This window comes from Chelmon rostratus, chromosome 6 (genome assembly GCF_017976325.1).
Source record: "Chelmon rostratus isolate fCheRos1 chromosome 6, fCheRos1.pri, whole genome shotgun sequence".
NCBI classification, from domain to species: Eukaryota; Metazoa; Chordata; class Actinopteri; order Chaetodontiformes; family Chaetodontidae; genus Chelmon; species Chelmon rostratus.
In genome coordinates, this window is record NC_055663.1 from 2646124 (window position 1) to 2663732 (window position 17609).

Genomic DNA, 17609 nt, shown 5'->3' on the forward strand with positions numbered 1-17609 from the left:
GCAATGAAAAGCAATTAAATAGAGTCCTGTGCAGACCATTGAAATTAAATTTCCTTTTTGTTTTTGTACTTCTTCAAGAAATGTGTTTCGTAAGCTGCTGTCCCATACAGAGAAAGGCACCGTTGATGTCTTATCCCTGGAAGAGATTCTGGCAGAGGGTTTGGAGCTGCAAGGTAGAAGTCCGTCTCAGATTGATCTGATCCGAACTGGGAAGGCCAAACTTAGAGCCCTGAAAGAAGCCATGTACCACAGTTCAGAGCATGGGCATGTCGACATCACCATGGATATACGGAGCCTCGGTTAGTGTCTGTAAACACTCTTTAAAACATGTGCCGTGCATTTTGTACAGTATCACATTCTGTATGCAACATTCATACCTTTACCTTTGTGCATGTTTATCTGCACATTTGATATGCTGTATGTGTGTTTTAACTATTTCCCAGGGGTTCCATGGACTTTGCACACTTGGCTGGAGTCTTTGCGCACATGTTTCCATCAGCATCGCCGACCTCTGATCCAGGGTCTTCTGAAAGAGTTCAGCTGCATCGAGGAAGAGGAGTACACTGAGGAACTCATCACACATGGCCTGTCTCTCATGTTCCAGATTCTCAGAGCCAGCAAGGTACTGTCTTTGTCACCTGTTAAATCACTTTGGAATTCTGTTATTTGAGCTGCCACTTTACAGTATATGTCTCATAGTTATAGAATCTGTAAAACTTCTTTCAAAGCTACATTTTGATCTCTATCCCTAAAATGCTCTTTAATATTTTTCAAATCCATCTCCTCTGTTTACTGAGTTCATCTGCTTTTTGCATGATTGTCATTAGTTAGTTAGGCCATAGCTCAGCTCACACAGTCTAACAGAGCCCCAGGGGCCTACTCAATATCAGTTACCGAAAATGATCATGATTTATGACATGCTCATTACATCAGAGGTCCTGTCTTACTTTAGCTCATGATTCCCTTGGCAAAACTAGATTTAGAACAGAACATCATTGTCCCGTCTGGCACCTCTTTTTGTTTTGTTTGGGCTTCATACTGCCCTGCCAGCAACATGAGCTTTACCCTAATTTCTAATAGGAGAAAAAGCACTGCAGTGCACACACACATGCATGCACCCACAGTCCCCCTCAGGCACCCACAGGCACCTCTGCCAGACAGTCTGCTGCCTCAGCCCACCAAATCCTTTGTTTTAGATTCAAGATTCAAGATTCAAGATTCTTTATTGTCATTGAGCATGACATGTCAATGAAATTTGCATTGCAACCCCCATGTTAGAAATAAGATAATAAGAAAGATAAGAAAGTGGCGAGTGAATGTGGAGGAAGTTATAGAAATGTGTCTTTGTTCCAGGTGGAATATGTGGCTATGCTTTAAGATGCAGCTGAATGATACTCCCCCTCGTTCTCCTTCAGTTTTAGCACTACACAAAGAAGTGGAAAGTTAGGTGTAAGGTTAAGAGGATCTCACTCTGCTGTCTTTCTCTTTCTCACACTACAACTGTAGCTCGACTTGTCATGGTGTTCCCCATTACAGTAATCTCAGAGGAACAGAGGACTGATATTCCTCTGATCCCCTGTAGGTCAAAGATGTGACAAAGCGATGAATATGTAACTTATTGGAACAATAGCTTGAACAAAGTGAATGCTGAGCATGATAGAAGGCTGCAGATGTTTCACTCTCTCACTCTGCTAATAATTGTGTTGGGCATGTTTGTGAAGGAGAAGATCATTACAGTAAGTGCTTGTGCTCTTGCAAACATGAATTCCTGGATGCTGGCTGAGCATTGTCTGTCCAGGCGGCTTGCCTAACCATCTAATGCTTTGTTACTCTGTCTGTTTATTGTCAGAATGAGGTTATCAGTCAGCAGCTGTCTGCAATTTTGACCCAGTGTTATGGCCCTTACCCCATCCCTAAACTGGCAGAGATCAAGAGGAAACAGTCGTCACGCCTGGGTGAGGGCCTGTCTTTTTAACTAAATTTTAAAATACTGTTTAATAATGTGTAAACACAGCATTAAGGCAGCACAGACGCAATAATTTTTTTTTCTTTAGTTGGCTGATACCACAGAGAATGTCTAAAATGGAAATGGTAATGCACATGCTGCCATCTAGTGTTTTGAGATTGGAATAGAAATTGTCAAAAAGAAGCATAAATGATCCAGAATTTCCAGTAAAGCCTAATTGCAAACCCCAATTTTTTACTTTCTTGTTTGGTTCTCTCTTTTCTGTTTACACCTGTAAACTGCAGCTGGACAGAGTCCAAGAAAAATTTCCCCACAGGGACAATAAAAGTATATCTTATCTTATCTTATCTTATCTTATGGTGTCATGTTATTTCATGATCTTTCAGATCCTCACTTCCTGAACAATAAAGAGATGTCAGATGTAACCTTTTTGGTGGAGGGGAAGCCTTTTTATGCACACAAAGTCCTGCTCTTCACAGCTTCCAACAGGTACACTACCTTTAACATTGGCTATCATATACATTTTAATATGAAAAGATAAATTAATTCATGCAGCAAGCATTATGTTGCTCAAGTCATTTTTTTTCCAATCCCAGGACTTGACAGGACATTCATTCCCATGTCATGTTGCACTCATGATAACCAATCAATTGTGTCATAAAGTGACTGAAGAGATGCGTTGCTGGCATAATGTCCACAGAGGAAACATAAAATAATACATGAAGACACTGAAATTACTACTTTTAAAATAAACTCATTACTGCAGTAATTAGAGGCCTATTTTGCTTTCCCTCCATGCTCTTCACAGTGTTAAAAACATTAAGAAATTACCAAAATGGCTGATCTTTCTTGTGATTTTGTCATTTTATGTCTTTCTTGCTCTGTCTCTTCCTTTCAAGGTTTAAAACTCTTCTAGCAAACCGACCTTGTGGTGAAAACACATGCATTGAAATCAGCAATGTCAAATATCCTATTTTTCAGGTGAGATGTTTTTGTATGAACTACATACTCCTTCCTTCATAAATTCATATTATATTTTGTATTTATTCTTTTATGGGAGCTGTGCAACATGTGTTTCTTCTTTTCAGCTGGTTATGCAGTATCTTTATTGTGGAGGGACAGAGGCTCTGCACATCAGGAACACTGATATTATGGAGGTTAGGGCATTGTTACGGCTTTCACTGCCAGCTGTATTCTGTACTGTAAAGCTCACACTGACAACAAACCTTTAAACTATGAACCAGTTTAGAATCTCAAGGTCATCTATGGATATTTCAGTGTTCAAATACTACACTAATATCTGTGATCAAATACAAAACAGATTCTAAACATTAATCTGAGTTGATTTTTTTCCAGCTTCTGTCTGCTGCCAAATTCTTCCAGCTGGAGGCGCTGCAGAGGCACTGTGAGATTATTTGCACCAAGAACATAAACACTGAGACTTGTGTGGACATATACAACCACACCAAGGTACAAAAACAGACTAAAATGTTTTGGATAAATGTGAAAATGAAACTATTAATAAAGTTAAGACAACAAGAATCTCTGCAATTCTAGAAAATGTGTGTGAATGTGTGAAAAATTTCCAGTGATCAAGATCCATGGTTTCTCCCTTTTGTTCCCCACAGTTTCTTGATGCTCCAGACTTGGCGTCCTATATAGAGGGTTACTTCCTGAAGAACATGGTAATCCTGATTGAGTTGGAGCCATTCAAACAGCTGCTGTATGACTCACCTTCAGATGGCAACAACAGTGACATCCTGCACGACCTGGAGAAAACCCTGGCAACGCGCATCCAGTCCATCCACCTGTCTTCCTCCAAAGGATCCATCGTCTGACCTCCTGACTTTCCTGAGCACAAGGACAGAGGATATAGAGACGTGCCACTGTATTGAGATGTATCTGAGTGATGGGTCATTTTAAGTGAAAGAGAAAAATAAGACTTATAGGACCATCAGTTATGACCATGCTCTTGTCATAGCACAGATGGTTAGTCTGTCTGCCTTGTTGATATCTGTCAACTATGAATTACAGTGACATACAATGACTCTCATTAGATAGCAGTATTCTGCCACAACTTGCCAGTAATATAATTACTGTAACTATGTCCTTAACTCGGCTAGAATACTCACTCTGCGTGTTACATGTCGCACTGAATGGATCAGGTGGGAGTACAGAGGAAGAGCTGCAATCAACTGCAACAGTGAGAGTCTAAATACATGATCCACGTAGCATGACTGTGCTGAGGCGACAACCAGCCTCAGCACAATGTGATAAGCCATAAGTGGCTGTTCTTCCTGGCAGTGAGGAAGAACCGCTGTTTCATGTTTATTTATGATTATTTGCTTCAGCATGTAGACCTGTACAGAGTAACTTTGTATATATGTCATTCAATGAGCATTACCTGTGCTGAGTATCTTTTAGCCAAACAAAGACTGAAAAATGACCTGTACCTGTAATGTCACGGATGCAAAAGAAGGACTTCCATCACGTGACTTGGGCGTGGGAAAGAGGACCTTTCCTTCTTCAGTTACTGTGTAAATATTGATGATGAAAACAGAGCTATTGATAATGCAACTTAATGTATATATCCACAGATGTTTTCTCATGTCACAGTTGGATATCGCTGTAACAACAACAAGCTCATCTGTTTTGTTTTGGTTTTTTTTGTTGAAACTCTTGGAAGGTTACACTGAGGAACTGCTTTTACACTAATATGAGTGAACGTTGGGCGAGACTGTTTTTGTCATCAGCATGGATCACTAAATGTGGAACAATCAGTGTCATTATTTCATGTGAGAGACTCCAAAACTCTTTGGTCCTGAACTGGGAACATTATGCTGTCAGCTGAAACCACATGACCTGTATGTGTGTGACTAAATATTTATCTATAAAGATTAATATAAGGAAACAATGAATCTGCCCTTAGATTCTTCTGGTGCAGTCTCTCACTCAAAAACACCTATAAGGGGACGTACATTATTCTGTTTGATGTCAAATCATGAAGGTAATCCTGTTAGTGCTTTGTTCTCCACAGCCAAAAGGTTAGATTTCAGCTGGGAGGTGGCTTAATTTGGCTCCCAACTGCACACAAACCACTGCAGTCTTGGATAAATACTCTGAAATCAACAACAACAAAGAAAAGAAAAGAAAAACCATGAATGGCAACCCAAAACTGACAAATTGTTGTCATGAAACAAATCAGCCTGAGTATATATGCAATGTTGCACACATACGCAGGCTGATTTTCATGCAGTATACAGCACTGTAAAATATACACTGTATGCTGTAAACTCATCTAACTTAGCTAACGCATTTTAATTGGTAAATTTACACCAGCAAAGGTAGCTTGCTAATGGTACTTGGAAGTTCCCAGAAACCATACTTCTATATGTGATGCTAGCTTCATCTTCAAGTGTATGCCTTTTGTCTTTCAGGTGGAGGTCTTTGGCTTGCACATGTGCAACTTTTATTGCTGCTTCTATCACAACGTCAGTATGTCAGTAATGGAGACTTGGAGATTTCAGACACACTCATTGTCATCATTTTTAACAATTTTCACTTTTAAAACTGACTTGAGAAACTTCTCTTTGCCGACATGTATCTTATACGTATCTCAAGATCAATTCTTATACCGAACATGTCCTCCAACAGTAACACTTTGTCATTCAGTGTCTAAAAAGATTAACTGTAGGTGACTATCAGTAGTAGTAGGCTTTTGTAATTTTCTACATTCCGAGATTTCAATTGTGTCTTATCATTGTTCCTCATGAGACTTTAAATGTTTTTTTTTTTTTTAGAATTGTTGCAAAATGCGTTTCTCTTTGAATGTGTGTGTGTGCGTACGTGCGTGTGTGTTGAGTGGAGACATTAGAATGGCGAGGGATGGGGTAACAACAGTTGTAAAGGAGTCGCCATGGTTACTGCTGCCCAGGAACTTTGTTGAGCAAAGAATGCTCCGCTGTGTTAAAGACTGAATGGAATCCCGAGGTGCACATACATGTACATGCTTTAACGCTGGCACAAAGAAGACACACGCACACACTCACAAGATGTCGTCATCCTGAACGAGTAGCTGGGAGAATCTTATGTACACCAGAAATTATCCATGATCACATTAGCTGTGTCAGACAAGTGATTGTCAATGGAAATGGCTCTGTTGCCTCTTTATTATAAAGCACGGCTGGGAATCTTAATTTACTGAACTGTGACTTGCAAGAAGAGGGAAGTCATGAGGGGAACTCCACAGGAGGAGGATTCAATCAGGCACTGTACATTTCTCTCTGTGGCTGTTTCATTTTTCTTGCAAAGAAGTAGATTTTCTGAACGCATAACTTTGTGTGCTGCGATATGCTCATTTCTGTGCGTTTATTGTTGCTTTGTGAGCGGGTTGATGTGCATGTGTGTGCATGAGCAAATGGGAGCGTAAAGGAGTGTTTGCCCCACTAACTCTGCCCCCAGCCTGTGCCCCTTCATCCTCCCCTTGTTGTCATGCACAGGGGCTCTCCCTCTGGCACAAAGTAGGCTGGCTGCGCAACAGTGACGCCTTTCAAAGCTCCATGCTTTGAAGGGCTAAAAACAAAACATTTCAGAACAGTTTCTGAGAAACATTGTGTAAAGTGAGAGAGCCAGAGAGAGAGAGAGAGAGAGAGAGAAAGAGGAGGAGGAGAGTGGGGGGTGAAAGACAGTCTAAGTGTGAGGAAGAGAGATGGGGAGCAAAAGGAGCTCCAGGCAGTCACAAGCTGTCTTGCATGTGGTGATTTAATCTCAGCTGTTGAAGGGTACATTTGTTGGACAATATTTTTGGGAGATTCTGCAAGATACTCAACAACAGGTGAGTGTGGAGGGAGCAATATGTAGAAGAAAAAAACAGTGACAAAGAGGAAGGTGGAGGAGGTGGTGTCCTGTTGGTTCAGGCAGACAAAGGTGTTTTAGGAATATTGCAGATTAATAAACTGATGAATTCAGATTTTTTTTTTCTGAATTCCCATGTTGGGGTACTCTATCTTCATTGTGACAATAAACTTGTTGCCTCCTGTTGATTGAAACAGCTATGAAGAAACATGCTGAAAACAGTTCAAAAGCGCTGAACCCTTGCAGTTTTTACAATTGTTTTTTTACTTCGCCCCTTTCCCAGAGCCTGTAATCCTCACTCTGTGTTTCTCATCCTTTCACTGAAGTTAGCTACCAGCTGTTTCAGACATGCAGTGTGATGAGCTCTCAGCCAGAGAGGAGTTTACCTACAGCCACATGTCCACTCTGGAGAGAGAAAGTGAGACGCTGGGACGACGGGACAACAGGGGAGTGGATAGAAGGCCAGACAGGGGGGAGCTGTATAGGCCTGAGCGGGACAGCTACACAGTGGACGTGAGGGCCAGTGACCTGCAGCTGGCCCAACTGGAGCCTCTAAAGCACCCCTGCTTCAGCTACAGGGCCTGGCTCTACAGCGTCCTCATAGGGGTGAGAGGAAAGCTTGTCAGGGAGAGGTACAAAGGAGGCACTTTAAAGGGTTTTTGTGTTAACTGGACACTTTATAATTTATTGTTAAATATGTGTATGTATGTAAACATTCTTGTGCAGTCGTACCTGCTGATCACATTTATGTGTGTCTGTATTTGTATACACCTGCATCAGTATGCATGTGTCTGTGTTTGTGTGTGCATCCTCAGGGCAGTCTGCTTACCACATCTGGTTTCTCTCTGTACCTGGGAAATGTGTTTCCTGCTGCCATGGACTACCTGCGCTGTGCTGCAGGCTCTGTAAGTGACCATCATAATGATGGCCACATTCACATACAGCTCTACATCAATGAGTTTATACACATTGTTTAGAATAGACTGTCGTGTCAAAATGCCAGTAACAGCATCTCTGCTAAATAGATAAAGCTGCAGCTCATTTGTGGCTGTTCTTTGCAGGGCCTCCCTGCAGCAATAGCAAGCCTTGCTATTGCGAAGAACAGACATATTGCAGTGAGTAAACAATGAACCCACCAAAGGCAAAAGAGACGATTATGTTTTAATGGATTTTTAATTGAATTTCTTCCAGGCAATTGCAGCATGATACTAATGAAGCTTTCATGTTTTCTTGTTTTTTTTTTTTAAGGTGTCAGATTTCCAGGTGGTCTATGTGTCAACATTTGCCGTGACGACTACCTGCCTGGTTTGGTTTGGATGTAAACTGGTCCTGAACCCTTCTGCTGTCAATGTAAATCCATCTTAGTAATATAATCAAAAGCACAAATCCTTTGGCCGTGTATAAGTATACGAAGTTAGCATGTCTTCAGTCCTCTGCTATTGTGTCTCTGCTCTCACTCTCATTCTGTCTGTTCTCAGATCAACTTTAACCTCATCCTGATGATTTTGCTGGAGGTGTTGATGGCCAGTACTGTAATCCTATCAGCCCGCTCTGCAGAGGACTGCTGCTGCCACAGGAAGGTGTGTGTGTGTGTGTGTGTGTGAATGATTAATTGCTTTTCTGATGTCTCGCCCCTCTTATTCTCCCTGCAGCTCTCATCCTTCCTAACTCCTTTCACTCTTTCCATCCATCTTTTAGCCAGTGACATATGACAGACCTGTGGTTATAATACCTGCAGTGTTCCCCACTCGACTCCTTAAAGCATATTCTGTGAGTAGTTTTAAATTTGTCCTTATGAAATTTCTATCTGGTTAGTGCATATCAATCACTGACAAATGTCTCTTAACAGGTGATCGAAGTCATCGTGGGAATCTCTGCTGTATTTGGAGGAATTATTGCACTCAACATGGATGCTTTACTACCTGGCCCCTACTTGTCGATCACATTTTTCTGGATTCTTGTGGCTGTAAGTTTCTTTTAGTAAAACCTCCTCTTCATTTTAAGACTGCAGCTCGGAATGATAATTAAGATGCTATTAATTACTTGCCTTATTACATAGCTTTGTGTCTGATCTTTAATCCATTGCAGTGTTTTCCTAGTGCTATCGCCAGTCATGTTGTGTCAGAATACCCCAACAAATGTCTGGTGAGTACAAAATCAATTAAAGTAATATATGTGGAGCTGTCAGTTATAAGACTTCAAACACTGATGCATTTTGTGACTTTACAATGACTTCAGTAGTATGGGAAACAGCTCTTCTCAGGGACTTAAATGATATCTTTATTCGTGGTGATGAAGGATCTGTGCTGATAATGTTTAAACTCAGTGTAGCTTTTGACACTGTAGACCACACTATCCTAAACAGACTGTAGCAGTGCAGCCATGGAGTAGTCCTCCAGTCTCCTCCTAGCTCTCTGATAGTAGTTTCTCAGTTTCAGTTGGTACTTATCTTTATCTGAAACTCCCCAATGTCCTGGGTCCAAGTCTCTTGCTTGTATATGCTACATCTTCACTTTAAAGGTATCCCCTGTCACTGCTATGCAGATGATATTCAATTATACATCTCATTTAAGACTTAAAATGTGGGAAAGTTACAACCCAGTCTCACATCAAAATTTTATTTAGATACATGGCAATATTGTAAGATAGCTTCTACATTTGTTTAATAACATTTCCAGTGAGAATGTATGTTGTATTTTCATAATATGTATTCAGTGAATATGTATGATATGTAGCTTTTCAGAAAATTAGCTCTTTTATTGATCAGTATTTATTATTTCAGACTGTAGCGGAGCTTTCTGCTGCAGTCTGAAATAAAACTGCTGAGGGTCAGTAAGTGACACCACCATACACGGACATGTATGTGTAGCCGACAAAAGCACTTGACGTGATATCACATACCATACCTTGGGCTCATGTGCACAACGTCTTTGCTGCAGGGGAATATCAGACACACAAGCTTGAGTTCACTTGATGGCAGAGTTTGAGGACAGAGAGGAATTGATCCCAGGGGTTTTTATTTTTTTCTTCAGTGATTTGACTTCAGTTATTATATTTTGAGTTAACAGTTTGTCCTTTAAATGTGCCCAAGTTAAAAATAAGCATACCCAGGCAAGCACAGGTGCATGCATGCTCACACGTACACACACACTCGACACCTGGTTTGTTATTATGTGGAGCACATGTTTCTCGTATGTTTGTTTTTGTTGGTTCTGGAGCAGTGAGAGCAGAGAGCACTGCTTGTCTAATTAGCAATTGACATTTTTGCTTGCCTGCCAGTTTGACTGACAGTTTTGTTGATCACTGAGATAGTACTGACTTGGAATGAAGTTGGTTCAGTGTTAAAAAAAAAAAAGCTTTGATATAGTAAGCTACTTTTGCCATGTTGCTGCAGCTTAGCTTACATTAGCTTACATTTCTCTGGGGGTATAGCTGCATTTAATGAAGAGTAACTGGTAGCTTAGCTCACTACACTTTTCAAGTAGCTTGCCCAACACTGGCTCTTATTGTCATTACTAAAGTGAGACGTTTCTGTTCATATTTAACAAATACATTATAGGATCATTCTATGATTCTGTCTAGTATTAATTCACAAAAAAAGAAATAAAAAAGAAATTGGGTTTTAGGCAGAAGCCAGCTCTCATAGTTCACTTAATAGAGCCAACTCTAATTATTTTTAAATATTGCATTTTCTACTGAGAAAGAAAGAAATGTCTGCCTTTTTTGTTTTCACAGACAGATACTTAACAGTCTGACATGGATACCTATTGAAAAGAACAGGCAGAAAGGCTATAGGTAAATCATAATTTTAGAGCAGTTATTGTGAAACTATCACATTTTGTGTCAGTGTAGCTATTACACATGTTGCTGTGAGACTGGATTGAAAATATAAGTTTGCCTAAACACTATAAATAAATTTGATGGCAGATAATTTCCTACAGCTCAATAATGACAAAACAGAACTTGTACCTATGGAGAGTGAAGGTTCTCTTTTCTCTTCTGTTAAATTATCTTTATGAAATTTAGGTGTCACTACTTCTGTGTTTAATTCATTCCTGTTTTTTACAATTGAGAAACTCGGGCCGATTGAGCCCAGAGACAGCTCTGTCTCAGCTTGACTATTATAACACCCCAACTCCCACACTTACCTTAAAAAAACATCCTTGGATCATCAACAAGTGGTTGAAAGTTTTTGACTGGGTTCTGTCAGATCTATTGTGACACCGGTCTTGGCTTTCCATCAAAATCAGAGTTCAATTCAAGGGTCTTGTGATCACTTACTGAGCCCTGCATGGCCAGGAAACTACCTGGGTTAGAAATCTACTGCACTCACAAGATGGTTGCAACAGACTGTGCTTTCAAGGTTGTGACTTGTGAACTTTGTTTGCCTCTCTCTCTGGCCTTAAGATCTGTAAATACTGGACACTTTAAAAGCAGTTCAAGACACAAGGTTTGCTGTAAATGGTTGGAAGGGGAGGGGGGATGAGTATTATACATATACATTGCAGAGTGTTGGGTGTAATGATTGAAATTTGTATATATGTATGTTTGGATCCACAATTGAGTTTAGAATTTATTGAATGTATGTATTTTTTCTTTCTTTCTGGTGTCTCTCAGATTGAGGCGCTGATTGCCATCAGCAGTGTGACGTCTTCCCTGCTCTTTTCAGCCTCTGGCTTCCTTTCTTGCAGTGTGATCAGCTTTATTGAAATTTTCCTGCATGACGTGCCTGCTGCAAAGGTGAGTTCAATGAATTGAAAACTCACCCGTACTGTGCAATGTGCAGGTTTTCTATTTGACAGAGCGCTCAGGCACAATGAGGCTGGACTCAAAAGCAAAAACTCATAGACACACTTGGAACTCAAAAAGAGGCTCGAAGCCGGTTTAATAACGAAAACTCTCATTATACAAAATACAACTAAAGGTGTTCTGGGAAAAAGGTAGCTAAAGGCGCTAAGGTTTTTCAAAAAGGCAAACAATGAACAAAAGAAACACTAAGTCGACAAGGCAAGATATTTGACAAGGTAACTAGACAGGACTGACGTGAACCAATGACTATACAAGACAATCTGGCACAGGACAGGGGAAAACGCAGACAATACATCCACGAGGTAACGAGCAACAGGTGGAGACAATCAGGGCGGGGCAGACAGGGAACGTACCAGGAAGTCAAGGGCATGAAACGAGAGGAAAGTTAGGTTTCACAATAAAACAGGAAGTGCAAGACACAACATGACGCCAGTGAACAAAACCTCAACAAACACGACGAGACATGACACTATTAAGCATTACATATCAAGTCTTGAGCTCCTTTAGCATGAGAAATATTCAATTCAGACCAAACTCTTTATCTACAGAGACCCAACAATTCCCTCATGAGCAAGCACTTGGTGACAGTGGAGAGGACAAACGTCCTTTTAACAGGCAGAAACCTCAAGCAGAACCAGAGAGAGAGAGGCAGAGAGAGAGAGGCAGGGAGAGAGAGAGAGAGGCAGAGAGAGAGAGGCAGAGAGAGAGAGAGAGAGGCAGAGAGAGAGAGGCAGGGAGAGAGAGAGAGAGGCAGAGAGAGAGAGGCAGGGAGAGAGAGAGAGAGGCAGAGAGAGAGAGGGAGTCATGGGTGTGGGTGGACAGAAATGCAATCACAGTAACAGTGACAGCTCTAATAATAAACTTTAAGCTATAAGTAGTATATATAGCACATACATTTATATTTATGGATGTGATGTATGTACATATTAGTAACAGATACTATATGTATGTAATACAACACAATTGATCTAATAATAATAGAAGTATAACTAATAGTAATAGCAGTTACAGTGGATGTCAGGCAGGGTCATGGCAAGAGATGTAGCTATAATCCACAATCTAGGTTCAACCACTATCCATGGGAACCTGCAACACGAAAAAGCAAAAGACTCCAGAAGAAGCTAAGTTAGTAACATGCCTTGGTAGGACATGAATGGGGAGGGAGAGAAGAACAGAGGAGCTCTGTGTGTCATTGGAAGTCCCCTGACAGTTTAATCCTGTAGCAGCATAACTATGGGCTTGTCCAAGGCAAGCCTGAGCCAGCCCTAAATGTAAGCTTATAAGTAAGTTTTAAGCCTACTCTTAAATGTAGAGAGGGTGTCAAAGACTAGAAGATGGTTCCACAGGAGAGGAGCTAGATAGCTAAAGGCCCTGGCTCCCATTCTGATTCTAGAGGCTTTAGGAACCACCAGTAAACCTGCATTCTGGGAAAGAAGATTAGATTAGATTAGATTAGACTTTATTGATCTCACAATGGAGAAATTCAGTGTTCTAGTGGGGTAAGATGGAAATATAAGATCATGTTTTAGAGAAAATGCGAAATTGACTCATTGAGAAATCTCATTCAGAATCATCTAATTTTGTCATGTTGTGTGTGTGTGTGTGTGTGTGTGTGTGTGTGTGTGTGTGTGTGTGTGTGGTTCAGCAATCCTATGACATCTTGCTGCTGATTCTGATGTTGCTGCTGCTGGTGCAGGCTATTCTAACATCAGCCACTGTGGTACACTGTGCCTCGTACAAGAGTCAGCTCCGCATGGGGGCTCCAGAGTGCGATGACAATATACACACTCAGACCCATTACAGTGAGGTAAGGCAGGTAAAAGAGCATAAAAGGACAGATCTGTCTGTCTGTCTGTCTTATTCTCTCATTGTCTGTCTCTCCATTTCCAAAAGGAAATATCAGAAAGTGGAAAGTGAAACATTTAATTCTGTTCCATGTGTTAAAATCACCAGCTCTAGCTCATGTCAATGGTATTTAAATATGATGACATAACTATCAATGACTCTTACAAAGTTATACATGCAAAAATGACATCGTGTTGCTCAACCTTCCTGCAACATTTAATGTTTTTGTCACCTTCCCCCTCCACATGTCATCTCTCTCCAACCTCTCTCCCTGTTTGGCTCCCTCAGCATCAAGCATCCAATGGAACGCTGCAAGACAGAGCCTGGAAGGCAGTTGTGGTCCAGGTGGCCCAATGAGCAGTCCTATATTACACAGAGAAGTTGATGATGAGAAAAGGAGTAATGAAACAAACTGAGCTTTAAGCACAGGAGTATAATCCTGAGACAGCATAGATTCATTCAGAGATGGAAAGTGAAGAGGAAAATCAGAGGGAGAAAAAAGCTTGAAAGAAAGCAAGGCAGAGAATATTGTTTTTTTGTTTGTTTTTGTTTAACATATTTGCATAGATAGTGCTTGCTTGGTGGCATTATTTGTCCTGGGAATGGAACCATTTTCTGTAGTGCAGTATTTTTACAGTGACCTATAGGTGCAATGTCCAAAATCATGTGAGTCAGTGTTCAGTAGTATAAAATGTTCTGAGAACTTGGGCTCAAACACAAAGTTTTGTGAGGTCTCCAGATAATTCAACTTTGTGCGATATAATGAAGGCATACAACTGAATTAATTTTGGATTTAACGCAGTTTGTCATCATTGTTGAAGTTGTACTGTAGGATGAAAAGGATGTCAGTTTGTATAAAAATACATCGAAAACATCCAACTCAATGCATGTTATTTTGTCATTTTGTCATTTTTTGTATCCTTACAAAGAGAATTAAAGTTAGAAATGTATGCATGTTTGCTACTTTTCTTACACATGTGGTGACTTATCTATCACCTGGCACTGGCTCAGTTTATTCTAAGATGTCAACTTCTATCATTCACATTTATAAGAGGTTTTTCTCAAAAAAAAAAAAAACTTCGACAGCAAACATGTATAAACAGACTATGTTCTCTACAGATTTTAATTCCAAATAGTGATATTTATAACAATATTTTGATCAGTATAGAAGGCCTCTTTGTGTCTTCTTGTGTACGCTGGTGTTGTAGTGGTTTATGGTGGTTTTATTACAGTTTATTACAAGATAATTGATCCACCTGGATATTGCATATACATTTATATACATTTGATGCAAAGGGTGTTAACTGAAATTGAAATTCTGTGTTATTTAGAAAAATAAAATGTTTGTCAAGTAGACGTGTGTATAATGTTTCATGGTTTCACTTTCTCCTGAGTATTAATGGCATAAATGTTGTATTGAATTACAATAGATTGTACAGGATGAGTGTACAGAAACATGCATGACATGCATTATTTGGCCTTCAGCACAGCATCATGAGCGGACGCAGCATCACCTCTGACCCTAACATCACCAAGATCACTTCAGAGAGAGAGAGAGAGAGAAAGTTCTCCAAAAGACCCCTGCCTCTACTTTATTTCACTGACTTTATTAGAGTCAGTTTGGGTTATAATCCACTACATAATCCTATAATTAATACTGCTGTTTTGGATATAGAAGATGCTTGCCACACCCAGTGAATTTGAATACCAGAAATGTTTCCATTCGTTGTTTGTAGGTGTCTCTGGCCAGTTCCACAATCACAGATGATGGGCAGGCTGGAAAGTAAAAGCCTGTCAGTGCCTTGTAGTCAGGTTGTAGACTGTTTTGAATAGTGGTAGCCTGCAGTCATCCAATCAGACGATTTAGCTGAGTCTTAGTCGTAACAAGACAATTCCTTATTGCTCTCAAATGTCAGTTTAATATCCAAAAACTGTTTATGATTTTTTTTGTAATATTTCAATGGTAAAACAGCAATATATAATATATAATGTAAAGAAGTAGGATATGGAGTTCTGCATGATTGTGCTCATTTTTCAGCATCTCTGCTCAGCTGACACAACACTTCTACGTTCATCCAGTGAACCGCGCGGAGAAAAGCGAGGCGATGCGATGAATTAAAGAATCTTAACGCGCTACTTCATCGTCCATTGTTCCTGAGGAAGAGGCAGGGCGGAGAGATGAGAGGATGGGATGGGGGGCGGAACAAACCGGTGTGCTCTGAGACATGCTGTAGCTGTTCGTCCGCACTGCAGATTAACTCTTACTGCGCCGGGAGATGAAGCGAGACATGGTGAGTGGATTTTTGTAGTTTCCCCTCACTGTATGCACATGGCTCACAGTGTGGCTTTTCCGGTGCTAGCCTTTTGAACAGGTAGACAGCTGATGCAGGTATTCAGCATCTTAGTGACTCTCTCTCTACACACACACACATACATACACACACACACGCACACACACACACTGTCTACACTTGATGTTTAGCAGCTCGCCGCTGGCTGGCTATTCGGGAGCTATCTCTGCTCAGGTGCTGAAACGGCTCGTCGTCTGGAGGCAATCACCGCAATCCAACGTCCCTGATGGAAATGTGGTCCTCCTGGTTTACAATGCTGCCAGTGTCACTCACAGAGCCGTTAGGAGACAGCGGCGAGGGGCATCCTAGCTCAACACGAGCTAACTAGGACATAATGATCTCCTCACCCTGCTGAAATATGTCTGCAGTGATCCCATAGGGACTTACTGACTAGTCAAAGTGAGAAAGCAGTGAGGATACTGTGCTTTTCTTTTCTATTGTATTCCTTTACATCTGTCTAAAATGTATGTGAGAACAAGTATCATATCTATATGCACTGAAAGTTCTTCCCTCTTTTGCCTAATTCATAATGAATGGATGGGGTTCCTCTCTTTCAGCTCCTGGAGCTCAGCTCTTGCTCTTTGTAGCCGCCAGTACCGGTCAAAGCCAAGCGGGAAACTGTAGTAGCCAAAGAATGTGGGATTTCCCTCTCCAAACACTGGTAGCATCACCCAACTGAAGGGCATTATCTGTTGGACTGGAGCAGAGCCAGCGGTTGACAGACAGTGCAGCCTCGAGCTGAGTGCCGGAAATGTTCTGCTGTCACTAGGCAGTATGTGGACAGAACAGTGAAAAATCTGTATGGTATGCTATGTTATCCCACAAGGGGCATCTTGTTGCCTTGCATTAACTATATGCAGCCTTGAATAATGTTTCGAATAAACCCTTTCAGTATTATCTTTCTCACCATGGGAGTGAGAGCGCTATAGTGCTGACCGGAGTATGCTAATTGTCCCCTGCACTCATGAAGCTGCAATCTCAAGGTTCCACTCCTCGATATTAAGTACACTTTTCAGTGCTGGACTAGCTCTTAAGGATGTCATGGATGAGCTGTGTGTCTGCACAATGAGAGGAAAGTGAGAGGAGGGCAGAGGGAATAGTGGTTGTGATAATGATGGTGATGGTGAGGATTGTTGGTGGGAAGGGGTGATGCATTCATGCTCCTCTTGAAGGACACTCACATAACCTTCCAAGTGAAATGAGCATGCAGCAGGCACCAGTTGAACCCTGCACAATTGCTGGACAAGCATATGCATGCTAATGTGCGTATTCATACATGCACTCAAACACACACTCTGATGACAAGACATCCCGCTGACTTGAAAGATGGTTGCACTGGTTATCTATCGTACACATGTTTCCAGAAATGACATCTTGTACACCGTACCTTTACAAAAATGCATTTACTATACCACCATGTCTGTTTATCTGTCTTTCAGGAAAGTATTGGTCAGAGCTTCTTCTGACCAAAGCTCATGTAACAACTCTTCAGCCAGCAGTCACCCTCCCTGGAGATTGCAAGGACACCACCTAAACTCGTCGTATTCCTCAACCTGCTGCATGGAGTGTGTGGACTGAGGCCAGGCACTTTAGAGATGGGGCAGAACATAGGGTGCACACAGAAGAGACCAAGCAAACAGTGTGCTTCTAAAAGTTATGTCTGAAAGTTCTTCTAAAAGAGAAGAGCTGTGGGAAAGTCTAGAAAACTCTAACTATGGTGAGGGAGGCTGAAGTTGGCCACACATTTCTCTGTGTGTCTGCGTGAGACTTATTTAACGACAGCA

General features: G+C 41.0%; 2 protein-coding genes across 2 annotated transcripts in view; both read left to right on the plus strand.

The window, feature by feature from the left end:
* Positions 1-4286, plus strand: part of btbd11b (BTB (POZ) domain containing 11b) — a 66146-nt gene extending 61860 nt beyond the window's left edge. Inside the window, exons 10-17 of the mRNA XM_041938799.1 lie at positions 79-299; positions 444-622; positions 1850-1955; positions 2353-2455; positions 2866-2947; positions 3055-3123; positions 3323-3436; positions 3595-4286. Of these exons, the coding sequence (XP_041794733.1) occupies positions 79-299; positions 444-622; positions 1850-1955; positions 2353-2455; positions 2866-2947; positions 3055-3123; positions 3323-3436; positions 3595-3804 (1084 nt within the window). The 3' untranslated portion in view covers positions 3805-4286. The remainder of the gene's footprint in view (positions 1-78; positions 300-443; positions 623-1849; positions 1956-2352; positions 2456-2865; positions 2948-3054; positions 3124-3322; positions 3437-3594) is intronic.
* Positions 4287-6709: 2423 nt separating this feature from the next.
* On the plus strand, positions 6710-13860 carry mlc1 (modulator of VRAC current 1). Its single transcript, XM_041939655.1, has 12 exons — positions 6710-6800; positions 7147-7426; positions 7636-7725; positions 7882-7935; positions 8069-8170; positions 8299-8400; positions 8519-8590; positions 8670-8786; positions 8909-8965; positions 11438-11560; positions 13275-13436; positions 13763-13860. The coding sequence occupies exons 2-12, from the start codon at positions 7169-7171 to the stop codon at positions 13829-13831; spliced, it is 1206 nt and encodes a 401-aa protein (XP_041795589.1). The 5' UTR covers positions 6710-6800; positions 7147-7168; the 3' UTR covers positions 13832-13860.
* Positions 13861-17609: the final 3749 nt, after the last annotated feature.